The sequence below is a fragment of the Mustela lutreola genome, chromosome 13 (assembly GCF_030435805.1).
Source record: "Mustela lutreola isolate mMusLut2 chromosome 13, mMusLut2.pri, whole genome shotgun sequence".
Classification (NCBI taxonomy): domain Eukaryota; kingdom Metazoa; phylum Chordata; class Mammalia; order Carnivora; family Mustelidae; genus Mustela; species Mustela lutreola.
Window position 1 is genome coordinate 86,318,186 of NC_081302.1, and position 13,681 is coordinate 86,331,866.

General features: G+C 37.3%; 1 protein-coding gene across 4 annotated transcripts in view; it reads right to left on the reverse strand.

Moving 5' to 3' along the window:
* PARP4 (poly(ADP-ribose) polymerase family member 4) overlaps window positions 1–13,681 on the reverse strand; it is a 141,027-nt gene that overhangs the window by 26,287 nt on the left and 101,059 nt on the right. For all 4 annotated transcript variants that reach the window (XM_059144154.1, XM_059144155.1, XM_059144153.1 and 1 more), the window contains one exon: window positions 2,173–3,216. In XM_059144154.1, the coding sequence (XP_059000137.1) occupies window positions 2,173–3,216 (1,044 nt within the window). The remainder of the gene's footprint in view (window positions 1–2,172; window positions 3,217–13,681) is intronic.

A 13,681-nucleotide genomic window follows, 5' to 3' on the forward strand; every position in this document is an offset into this window, starting at 1 on the left:
GGAGGGGCGCCTGGGTGGCTCAGTGGATTAAAGCCTCTGCCTTCAACTGGGGTCCTCAGAATGAGCCCTGCATCCAGTTCTCTGCTCAGCAGGGAGCCTGCATCCCTTCCTCTTTCTCTGCCCTCTTCTCTGCCTACCTGTAATCTCTGTCAAATAAATAAATAAAATCTTTAAAAAAAAAATCTGGAAAGCGGGGCACCTGGGTGGCTCATGGGTTAAGCCTCTGCCTTCGACTCAGATCATGATCCCAGAGTCCTGGGATGGAGTCCCACATGTAGCTCTCTGCTTGGCACGGAGCCTACCTACCCTTTCTCTCTACCTGTCTCTCTTCCTACTTGTGATCTCTCTCTCTCTCTCTGTCAAATAAATAAATAAAAATCTTTAAAAAAAAAAGTATGGAAAGCTGCTCATGTGTAAGGATTTTAAAAAATGGTGTTACACATTTTTTTCTTCTAGTAATGCTTTGAACTGATGTTTCTCAAACTTTTCTTTTTCATGGTAAGGAAACTTTAATTAAAATGCCAAGTGCAAAAGGACAGGATTTGGCTGACATATGTAAATGCAAATAAAAGACTGTAGGGAAAGTGAGACTTCATTGAAGGTGACATGATTGGAGAAAGAAGATGTGCTGAGCTAGCACCTCAGCAGAACAGGTAGTTTGGGGCAGTGCAATAAGCTACAGGCATTTCAGAAAAATTACACTGAAAATGTAATTGTGATGTTTCTCAAACTTTTAAGTAGCATGATTCCTTTTGATCAACATTAAAAATGTGCCTTTATGATGTCTGAAGTGTGAAAATGACATTTTTTTAACTAAATATAAAATTGTTATGGTGAATATGCACTTTAAAACTATCTTACTTATTCTCACTGTCCTCTGCCCACCTCAGCTAACTTTTAGGGCTGATGTTTCTTACATATTATGAGGTAGTTGTAAACCTGAACATGGGGATCTTGAACTTGAAGTAGATCAACTCCAGGTCTCAGGGGCACTAATACAGGGAGCAGAAAGAAGGGTGAGGTCATAGGCAGATGCACAGACTCGCAATAATTTGAAAAAAATAACAGCATGTTAGCATATGCTAACACTTAACACATGCTAACTAGTGATGAACTAGTTCTAGGTGCCAGGTTATTTTACTTTATTTTATTTTTATCTGTTTAGCCACTCGTGTGGAGGCTATTACTATACCTTTTGCAGATGAGAACTACTTTTCAGATGAGAATACTGAGGCACAGAGAAGTTAAGCAACTTGTTCAAAGTCACACAGCTAATAAGCAGCAGAAGCACAATTTAAGCCCCGACAGTCTGGCTCCAGGACTCATAAATGGCAGTATCTGCTATACTGTTTCCAACACTGTTTTCATGTACGTTCTTTCAGGTTTAAAAAAAAAAAAAAAAAGCTGACAGCTGTTATTATCTCGTTTAAACCTTAAAGCCACTCTAAGAGGCAGACACCATTATTACCCCCAGTATATGGGTGAAGAAATGAAGACTCAGAAAGGTTTTGACTTGCCTTAAATCACAAAGAAGTAAGACTAAGGCTCAAATTTAGTCTCACACTAAATCAAGTTGCTTTTCTGATTCACTAAACTACTAAAATAAATTATGTGTTTACATTAAAACACATAATTATACATGTGTGACTGGGTCTTAGTACCAGTGCAGGAACTATATTTATTGAGTGTTTACTAGCTTCACAAACGGAATAAGTTCTAACACAGTCTAACATGTTGAGTAATATTCCCAACACCATATGTTAAAACAATCAGAGTATACTTACAACACTTGTTCTTTACTTCACAAGGGAAGTTTACATGACTGTAATTCATCTATCTGTTCTAGAACCTAGCAAATTGAGGTGTTACCCCATGACCCACTCAGGGATGCTAATTTTCAGCTGAGGAATATTAACATTCACTTGCATGACATTTTGGCCTAACAATTAAAAATAGATAAATACCATCATCAAGCACACTATATTGTTCAATGACTTTTTTAAAGCAAGATTTTCTCAATGAAGGAAGCAGTGTGTTGATTTACATTCTTCCACCAGTCACTTTCCTCACTAATGCACTGGTAAGTATTTAAACGAGCAGCTACTTTGAGTAGCTCTGTTCTGAACTATGAAGCTAATTAACCATAGACCTAAGGGAAAATAAGACTAATACCTCAGTTTGTAGACTGAAGAGCTCAGTCCAAGGCACAATATTCATCCAGCTCTGTTCATCTTTTTGTGCTTGGAAGCTTGCAATAAAATCACTTCTTGTTATATCAGATATTATCACTTCTTGTTTCTTTTTCTTTTCTTTTTTTTTTTCAGATATTGTCACTTCTTGAAGAAAATAATTTGCCAGAAATTCTGGTGTTCCATTATTTTCTGTTTCAGAAAAACTTCCATTACTTGAAGGAGATAATGAAGTTCCAGCAGAAAGAGCTGTACAGAAAGAAGCCTCCAGTTCAGTGTTAGCAAACAGATCTGCTGGTGGCTTGTAACTGGTGCTGAAAGGAACTGCAGAATTTTGAAAATAAAGAGGAGAACAAGAAAGGGAATGAACTGCAAACCCTCTGGATGGACCAGCAGAATTAAGTCTACGAGGAGGCAAATCAATATTCGGCTGCGGAGGAGAGTCCAACTCAGAGAAAATGTTAGCAGAATTGTCGGTCTTATGGCCTTGGTAAGTTTCAGGTAGATTAGCATCACTGGTGTTAAATGAGACACCTTCACGAGCACAAAAACCAAAGGATTTAAGACGTGGGGGAGGCAGTCTGTAAGGGGTATGTGACGCAGGGGTAATGTCACTCAAATGGTCAGCTTGAAGGTCTTGGTCATACTTAGATGGACCAAACTCTTTGAGACTCCTAGCAAATATCTTAGGATGTAAGTGGGGATGATGGAGGAAACAAGCAACTTCAAAGGGCTCATCTCCCAAAAGGGCTGAACCATGGGCAGCAGAAATGCTGCAACTAACCAGTTTTGGGATAGGAGTATCTCTACACAGCGGTTGTTTAAATGAATCCATCTGACTTAAATCCAATGGCTTTTCCACATCTTCACACTCAAAATTGAGTGTTAAAGGTTTTTCTGATAGTTGGGAACTATCTTCAAAATCTTCAGAATCTTCAGAATCTTCCAGGTGATATGATCTAAACTTTCTGTTAGTCAAATGTGGTTGTTGCAGTTCTTCATTCCATTCAAAGAATGCAAAAAGAGGCTGTCCAAGAGGGAAAAATATAATGTAAGAGAAAATAAAAAATAAAATGAACAATCAAACATACTTCCTAGAATTGACTTCAGAGTAGACAAGAAATTGCTTATCCTAGAGCATTGAAAAATTGGAGATATACAAGATAATTTAAATACAATGCCCTTGTTATATAGATACAAATCTGAGATTTGGAGAGAACAGCAGTAATAAACACATCAAAGTTCTTAGTTTCTCTTTGTTCTTAGCATGTTGAAACTTCTAATACCCCTCATTTGATAGAAGAGGAAACGCAGGGCCACAGAAGTGTCTTGTCCAAAATTTTATAATTAGCAGTATCATAGTGTGTAAATTAGCCCTAAAATAAGCTGATAATTTGAAATAAATTATTCTAGTCTTTTATTCTGCTTTACAGCAATATTAAGGAAATGAGACAACTGATAGAAAATTTAAAAAGCTTTATCTTAAAAAATTGCAAGTAAATAAAATCCAGTTTTATATGAATTATAAGTCTTTGAGATATTTTAGAAGTAAGTAGCCTGACAGCACCTGGCTGGTTCAGGGGGTAGAGTCTGTGACTCTTGATCACAGAGTTATAAATCTGAGCTCTATGTTGGGACAGCTTAAAAGTAAAATCTTTAAAAAAAATAATTAGGGGTGCCTGGGTGGCTCAGTGGGCTAAAGCCTCTGCCTTTCGGCACAGGTCATGATCTCAGTGTCCTGGGATCAAGCCCTGTGTCAGGCTCTCTGCTCAGCAGGGAGTCTGCTTCCCTCTCTCTCTGCCTGCCTCTCTGCCTACTTGTGATTTCTGTCAAATAAATAAATAAAATCTTTTAAAAATATAAAAAAAAATTAGTCTATAATTTTACCAATGTAAATCAGGTATTTTATTTTATTATTATTTTTAAAAATCAGCTATTTTATTTTTTTAATTTTTTTTAAGATTTTATTTATTTATTTGACAGAGAGAGATCACAAGTAGGCAGAGAGGCAGGCAGAGAGAGAGGAGGAAGCAGGCTCCCCGCTAAGCAGAGAGCCCGATGTGGGACCCGATCCCAGGATCCTGAGATCATGACCTGAGCCGAAGGCAGCGGCTTAACCCACTGAGCCACCCAGGCACCCCAAAAATCAGCTATTTTAAAAAAAGAGTAGTTCTTTCCCAACTCAGTCATTTCCAGTATACATTTAAATAATTACACTGCAGAACATATTACAAAACACATATTTGAAAATAATATTTAAAAACAATGTTTTTCTGAGTTTCTCTTAATTAGATAAACAAATGGAAAAAGAAAGTAATAGTGATAGACTAGACCTGTTAGATATTAAAGTATTTTATAAAATTGCAATAACATATCAGTGGAACAAAATAGATGGTCCAGTAATAGATCCTTAAACACATGGAAATTTAATAGATGACAAAGATGATATTTTAAGTCAATGGGAGGAAAAAGAATTTTCCAATAACTGTGTTGGGGAAAGTGGGTAGCTATCTGGAAAAGAATAAATTTAGTTCCATACTTCCTATCTTATACCAGGATAGATTCCAATTGGATGAAAAATTAAACGTAAACAAGAAACCATAAAACTATTAAAAAAAATAAGAAAAAACCTTTAGGAAGCATAGCCTCTGGATAGGGAAGATATTTCTAAGAATGATAATAAAATAAAGCAATATAAAACAAAAACAAGAAACCCAAAGATAAAAAAATTTGCCTGAATTAAGAAATCTGCATGACAAAAAGATGATGAATGACATCAAAATACAAATAGCAAACTGGGATACAAATCTGTGCAGCTCAAAGTAAAAACAGCTTATTTTCCTAATACGCATTTTTCCTGAAATAAATAAGAAAATGACTAGGGTGCCTGGGAGGCTCAGTTGTTGCTTAAGTGACTGCCTTTGGCTAAGGTCATGATCCCAGGGTTCTGGGATGGAGCCACACATCAGGCTCCTTGCTCTGCAGGGAAGCCTGCTTCTCCCTCTCATTCTCCCTCTCCCTCTGCCTGCCGTTTCCCCCTGCTTGTGCGCTCTCTCTCTCTCTATCTGTCAAATAAATAAAATCTGTTAAGAAAAGAAGGGAAAAGAAAAGAAAAAAAAAGACTAACATCACAATAATAAAGGTAAAAAAACATTAATAGATAACACATAGAAAAGAACATACCTAGAGCTCTTAAGAATATGAAAACATGCTATCTTCATTCACAAAGAAATGAAAATTAAAATATCATTAATGCATTTCTCACCTGCCCAATTTGCAAAGATCAAACATTTGAATGATAAGCTGGGTTAAAGACGGACAGAATAAGACTCTCACATGCTACCAATGGGAGTGTGATTTGACATAATCTATAAAGAGGGAAGTTTGGCTAGAGTTAATTAAAATTTTCAGAATAGATTTTCTTAGGTATAATTGATGTGCAATAAACTGCACATTTTAAATGCATAATTTGAGGGGTACCTAGTTGGCTTAGTCAGTACAGCATGTGATTCCTGATCTCAGGGTCGTGAGTTGGATCCCTACACTGAGGGTAGAGTTTAATTAAAAAAATAATAAGGGGCACCTAGGTGGCTCAGTTGGCTGAGAAGCTGCCTTTGGTTCATGTCATGATCCTGGGGTCTTGCTCAGCAGAGAGCCTGCTTCTCCTTCTTCCTCTGCCTGCTGCTCTGCCTACTTGTCCCTGTCTGTCAAATAAATAACATCTTTAAAAAAATAAAGTATATAATTTGGTGAGTTCTGACATAAGCATACATCATGAAGCCATTATCATAGTGAAGAGAATGAACATAACCATCACTCTCAAGATATTCCTGTGCCCTTTTGTAATCCATCTCATTCCCCCCCTTGCAGTTCCCAGGCAACCACTATTTATCTCAATAACTTTATTTTGGTTTACATGTATTTTGTATCAATGAAATCATACAATTTCTATTCTTCTGTGTTTCACTTCTTCTACTCAGCATAACTGTCCTGATACATGAGGTTGCATGTATCCATCATAGGGCTATATCACAGTTTGCTTATTCATTTCCTGATGGTTGTTTCCAACTTCTGGCTACTACAAATAAAAGCCACAATGAGTACTTATGCAGAAATCTTTGAACATACACCTTCATTTCACTTGGCTGAGTCAAATGGTAGGTGTATATTTTTTAAGAAACCCGTCAAAAAGTTTCTAAAATTGTTGTGCCATTTTGCACTTCTACCAGCAGTGCATGAGTAACCATTGTTCCACATCCTCACATGTAGTCCCTTTTACGCCATTCTAGTGGCTATGTGAAAGTATCTCACTGTGCCTCCAATTTGCATACTCTCCTGTGACTGATGATTTTGAGCATCTTTTCTGTATAACTTCTTTGGTGAAGTGTCTTTTCAAATCTGCTCATTATTTTATTGGGTTTTCTTATTACTGAATTGTAAGATTGCTTTATATATTTTAGATGACTTTGTCAGATATGTTGAATATTGAATATTTTCTCACAAATGTCGCTGGTGCATTCAATTGCTTAATGGTGTCTTCTAAAGAGCAAAAGTTTTTGGAATTAATGAAGTCCAATTCATCAATTTTTTAAAAAGATTTATTTATTTATTTGACAGAGAGAGAGAACACAAGTAGGCAGAGAGGCAGGCAGAGGGGGAGGAGGAAGTAGACTCCCCAGTAAGCAGAGAGCACGATGCAGGGCTTGATCCCAAGACTCTGGGATCATAACCTGAGGCACCCAGGTGCCCGCAATTTATCAATTTTTTTTTTAAAGATTTTATTTATTTATTTGAGAGAGAGAGAGAGTAAGAATAAGCACCAGCAGGGGTAGTGGGACAGAGAAGCAGATTCCCTCCAATGCAGAGCAGGGAGCCTGATGCGGGACTTGATACCAGGACCCTGAGACCATTACCTGAGCCATGCAAGAGCCCCTCATAATTTTTTTTTTATAATTTCTTTTAATTTAAAAAACCTCTGTCGAACCCAAATTCATTAACATTTCTCCTATATTTTCTTCCAGATATTCTAGTTTCAGTTGTTATATTCAAGTCTATATTCTAAATTAGTCTTTGCACATGGTGTGAGCTAAGGACAGAGGTTCATTTTTGTTTATTTGTTTGGCAAATGGCCATCCAATTGCTCCAGAAAAGAGCATTTGTTGAAAAGATCATCCTTTCCACATTGAATTGCCTTGACACATCTGTAGAAAATCCATTGACCCTGTATATGTGGATATATTTCTAGACTTTCTACTCCATTCCAACTGTTACATGTTTCAGTGGTGTTCTCATGGTGCAGATGTCTATTTTACACAAATATCACACTCTCCTAATTACTGTAGCCTTATAAAAAGTCTTAAAATCAGACAGTGTAAGACCTCCAAACTTTTCTTCTTTTTCAAAGTTGTTTTGGCTAACAAAGATGCTTTATATTACATATACAATTTAGAATCAGTGTGTCAATTTCTAAACAAAAAACTTGCTGGGACTTTGAGTTGGATTGAATCTATAATCTAATCTATAGATTAATCTGAGGAGAATCTGATTAAACAAATTTAATCCAAGAACATTTATTTAGGTCTTCTTCAATTGCAATTTTCTCAGCAATGTTGTGTAATTTTCAGTGTACAGATCCTGCTTATTTTGTCAAATTTGATTCTACATATTTCGTATTTTCTATGGTATTATAATATAAGTGGTATTGTTTTTTAAATACCAATTTTTAATTGTTGCCAGCATACAGAAATTAAGTTGGTTTCTTACATTTTTTTAAAGGATTTATTTATTTATTTATTTGCCAGAGAGCGAGCGAGCGAGAGAAGACAAGTAGGAAGAAAGGTAGGCAGAGAGAGAGGGAGAAGGAGGCTCCCGGCTGAGCAAGGAGCCTGATGTGGAGCTCAATCCCAGGACCCTGAGATCATGACCTCAGCCAAAGGCAGAGGCCCAACCCACTGAGCCTTCCAGGTGCCCCTGGTTTCTTACATTGACCTTGCATCCTATAACCTTGTCAAATGCACTTACTTACTAATCCTACTAGTCCTTCCATAGAATCTTTAAGATCTTCTACAGAGACATTTAGGTTGTTTGTGAGTAAAGAATGCTGATTTGTTGATTGTTTCCTTTTGTTATGTAAAAGGAAAGCTTTTTATCTTGATGAAGTCCCAATAATTCATTTTTGCTTTTGTTTTTCTTGTCTCTGGAGACATCTCTAGTAAGAAGTTTCTGTACCTGAGGTCAAAGAGGTTGCTGTCTGTGTTCTCCTCTAGGATTCTGATGGATTCCTTTCTCACATTTAGATCTTTCACCCATTTCAATTTTTTTTTTTTGTATGTATGGTATAAGATGTGGTCCAGTTTCATTCTTCTACATGTGGCTGTCCAGTTTTCCCAACACCATTTGTTGAAGAGACTTTCTTTTTTCTTCTTCTTCTTCTTTTTTTTAAGTTGGATATTGTTTCCTGCTTTGTCAAAGGTTTGTTGACCATAGATTTGAAGGTACATTTCTAGGCTCTCTATTCTGTTCCATTGATCTATGTGTCTATTTTTGTGCCAGTACCATACTGTCTTGATTACAGCTTTGTAATACAGCTTGAACTCCAGAATTGTGGTTTCTCCAGCTTTGGTTTTCTTTTTCAACATTACTTCAGCTATTTGGGGTCTTTTCTGATTCCATACAAATTTAGGATTGTTTATTCCAGCTCTGTGAAAAATGCTGTGGTAATTTTTTAAAAATTATTATTTGATTTTTTTAAAAAAGTTTTATTAATTTACTTTGTGAGAGAGAGAGAGAGCGCATGACTGGAGGGGAGAGGGAGAGGAAGAAGCACATCCCCCACTGAGCAGGAGCCTGACGCAGCATTTGATCCCAGGACCCTGGGATTATGACCTGAGCTGAAGGTGGACGCTCAACTGACAGAGCCACCCAGGCATCCCTTTTAATTCAATGTAATTAACATATAGTGTATTATCAGTTTCAGAGCTAATTTAGTGATTTATCAGTTTCATATAATACCCAGTGCTCACTACATCAAGGGGCCTCCTTAATGCCCATCATTCAGTTACCTCATCCCTCCATCCACCTTCTGTTGGTTGGTAGTTTGATAGGGATTGTGCTGAATGTGCAGATTGCTTTGGGTAGTATAGACATTTTTTTTTTAAGATTTTATTTATTTATTTGACAGAATCACAATTAGGCAGAGAGGCAGGCAGAGAGAGAGAGGGGGAAGCAGGCTCCCTGCTGAGCAGAGAGCTCGATGCAGGGCTCGATCCCAGGACCTTAGGATCATGACCTGAGCCACAGGCAGAGGCTTTAACTCACTGAGCCACCCAGGCGCCCTGGTGGTATAGACATTTTAACAATATTTGTTCTTCCAATCCATGAACATGGAATGTTTTTTCCATTTCTTTGGGTTTTCCTCATTTTGTCTCATTAATGTTCTATAGTTTTCAGAGTACAGATCTTCTACCTCTCTGGTTAGGTTTTTTCCGAAGATATCTTATGGTTTTTGATGCAATTGTAAACGGAACTGATTCCTTGATTTCTCTTTCTGATACTTCATTATTGGTGTAAGGAATGCAACAGACTTCTGTGTGTTGATTTTATATCTTGCAACTTTGCTGAATTCCTGTATCAGCTCTAGGAATTTTTTGGTAGAGTCTTTCTGGTTGCTGCTCTCTCCCTCTTCCTGTCTCCCTCAAATAAATAAATAAATAAATAAATAAATAAATAAAATCTTTTAAAAAAATAAATGTTTTGTAGAATTCCCCTGGGAAGCCATCTTACCCTGAACCCTTGTTTGTTGGGAGATTTTTGATTCCTAATTCCATTTCTTTTCTTGTTTTGGGTCTGTTCAGACTTTCTATTTCTTACTGTTTCAGATTTGGTAGTTTATATGTTTCTGGGAATTTATTCATTTCTTCCAGATTGCCTTATATGTTGGTATATAATTGCTTATAATATTCTCTTATAATTGTTTGTATTTCTATGATGTTGGTTCTGATCTGTCTTTTTCATTTATGGTTTTATTTATTTGGGTCCTTTTTCTTTTCTTTTTGGTAAGTCTGGCTGGGGGTTTGTCAATATTGTTAATTCTTTTAAAGAACCAACTCCTAGTTTTGTTGATTTGGGTTTTTTAAAATTTCTATATCATTTATTTCTGCTCTAATCTTTATTATTTTCCTTTTCCTGTTGGATTTAGGCTGTTTGCTGTTCCTTTCCCAGCTTCTTTAGGTGTAAGTTTAGGTTGTGAATTTGAGATTTTCTTCCTTCTTGAGGAAGACCAGTATTGCTATTGAACATCTTTTCCTGTGCTTACTGACCATTCACATATCTTCTTTGTAGAAATGTCTACTCAAGACCTGTGCTCTATTTTTAAAAATGTTTTTTTTAAAGATTTTATTTATTTATTTGACAGATAGAGATCACAAGTAGACAGAGGGGCAGGCAGAGAGAGAGGAGGAAACAGGCTCTCCGCAGAGCAGAGAGCCAGACATGGGGCTCGATCCCAGGACCCTGAGATCATGACCTGAGCCAAAGGCAGAGGCTTTAACCCACTGAGGCACCCAGGTGCCCCTTAAAAATGTTTTTAAAAATTTATTTATTCATTTAAGAGAGAGAGAGTGGGGAAGAGGCAGAGGGAAAGAATCTTCAAGTGGACTCCCTGCTGAGCATGGCGCCTGACATAGGATTTGATCTCACAACACATGAGATCGTGACCTGAGTCAAAACCAAGAGTCAGATGCCCAACTGATTGAGCCTACCCCCTTACCCTATTTTTTAATTGGGTTGCTTTGTTGTTGTTGAGTTTTAGGAGTTCTATACATTTTGGATATTAATCCCTTATCATGTATATCTCTGCCAAAAATTTTCTTCCATTCTGTGGGTTATCTTTTTATTCTGTGGATAGTGTTTTTTGATGTACAAAATTTTTCTAAATTTTCATGAAGTCTGATTCCTTTATTTTTTTTTTCTTTTGTTACTTATGCCTTTGGTATCACATCCTGACAGATTACTGTTAAACCTAAAGGGTGAAGATTGGTCTTATGTTTCTTTTAGGAGTTATATTGTTTAAGGCCTTATATATAGGTCATAGATTCATTTTGAGTTAATTTCTGTATATGATATTAGGTAAGGATACAACATCATTCTTTTGCATGTGGATTTCCAGTATTTCCAGCACCATTTATGCTTTCCCCAATGAATAATCTTGGTACGTTTGTCAAAAATCACTTGACCGTATATACTAGGGTTTATTTCTGGACTCACTATTCTATTCTATTGGTTTATAAAAGTCTGCCTTTATATGAGCATCACACTGCTTTGATTACTTATCATTGGAGTAAATTTTGAAATCAGTAAGTGTGAGCCCTCCAGTTTTGTTCTTTTTCAAGATTGTTTTGGCTATTTTGGAGTATCTTGAGATTCCATATGAATTCCACAGTGGATTTTTCTATTTCTTCTTTTCTTTCTTTTTCTTTTTTTTTTTTTTTTTTTTTTAAGATTTTATTTATTGTGCGCCTGGGTGGCTCAGTGGGTTAAGCCGCTGCCTTCAGCTCAGGTCGTGATTTCAGGGTCCTGGGATCTAGTCCCCCATCGGGCTCTCTGCTCAGCAGGGAGCCTGCTTCCCTCTCTCTCTCTGCCTGCCTCTCTGTCTACTTGTGATCACTCTCTGTCAAATAAATAAATAAAATCTTTAAAAAAAAAGATTTAAAAAGATTTTATTTATTTATTTGACAGAGAAAGACATAGCAAGAGAGGGAACACAAGCAGGGGGAATGGGAGAGGGAGAAGCAGGCTCCCTGCTGAGCAGGGAGCCCGATGTGAGGCTCAATTCCAGGACTCTGGGACCACGACCTGAGCTGAAGGCAGACACTTCATGACCGGGCCACCCTGGGTGGCCCGATTTTTCTATTTCTTCAATAACATTGCTGAGCTTTTGATAGAGATTGCATTGAATCTATAGATTGCTTTGGGTAATACTGACACTTTAATAATAATACTGACATGAAGAAGCAGAAAAAGTTCAAGTTCATTGCTTCTTTCTTTCTTTTTTTTTTTTTTTTTTAAATTTTATTTATTTATCAGAGAGAGAGAGGGGGAGAGAGCAAGCACAGGCAGACAGAATGGCAGGCAGAGGCAGAGGGAGAAGCAGGCTCCCTGCTGAGCAAAGAGCCCGATGTGGGACTCGATCCCAGGACGCTGGGATCATGACCTGAGCCGAAGGCAGCTGCTTAACCAACTGAGCCACCCAGGCGTCCCTCATTGCTTCTTTCTTCTGCCTGCTCAAATCTGCCTTTGAATCCCTCTAGTGAATTTTTATTTCAGGTATTGTACATTTCAGCTCCAGAATTTCTTTTTGGTTTCTTTTTAAATCTTCTATCTCTTTACTGATATTTCCATTTCATCCATTCATCATTTTCTTGACTTTCTCCTCATATTCCTCTAGTTCTCTGAGCACCTTTTAGATCACTGTGTTAAAGTGTTTGTCTAATATATCTGCCACTTTGTCTTTTTCAGGGACAGTTTGCGGTTGTTTCAATTTTGGAGGAGGTCATACTTTCCTGTTTTTTGTGGGGTTTTTTTTTTTGTATGCTTTGTGATTTTTCTCCCATGAACACTGAGTATCTGAATCTAATAAATGTGGTAAATTTGGATATGAGATTCTCTTTCTTTCCCAGCGTTTGTTGTATTTTTGTTATTCTTTTTCCTTTCTTAATTGTTGCAGGCTGTCTCTATGGTGAGGATCAGCCTGAAGTATAAACTTAATGTCCTCTTACGTCTCTTCTGAGCCTTTCCTTGGGTATGGGCAATAATTTTTTAATTATACCCATATAGGAGTTGTTTTGGAATGTCCTAGTCTTCAATGGTTGACTCCCAAAAGGGGAAGAGTAAAAAATGAGCAGGGAGAGTAAAGGTTCAGCTCTTTATATCTCCTGGAATTTGCTTTAGCCCAAAGAGGAGGGACTTGCAACAATAGGGGAGGTGCACCAAAGGCTGCCTACCTCTTTATCTGCCAGTTGGGACACAGTCATTTCCCCAGCCCTGCCACTACCCATCTGTCCTGTGGAGGCTACAACTTCTCTTCTCTCTAGTGTGACCTACGTGACTAGAGAAGTGAACTCAGAAAAAGAGTAAAATCAGGATTTTCAAAAGTTATTATCCATCTCTCCTTTAAAGACAACTGTAAGATAAAACAAAATTCTGAATGAAGGATTTGAGGAAACATTTACGGTTTTGTTTGGTTGTTGCTGTGTTGTTATTTACCATCTCAGATCATGATTTTTGAACAAAGTAAGCAAAGGATATCTAATGTGTTTTTATATATATATATTTTTTAAAGATTTTATTTATTTATTTGACAGACAAAGATCACAAGTAGGCAGAGAGGCAGGCAGAGAGAGAGGAGGAAGCAGGCTCCCTGCTGAGCAGAGAGCCCGATGTGGGGCTCGATCCCAGGACCCCGAGATCATGACCTGAGCCGAAGGCAGCGGCTT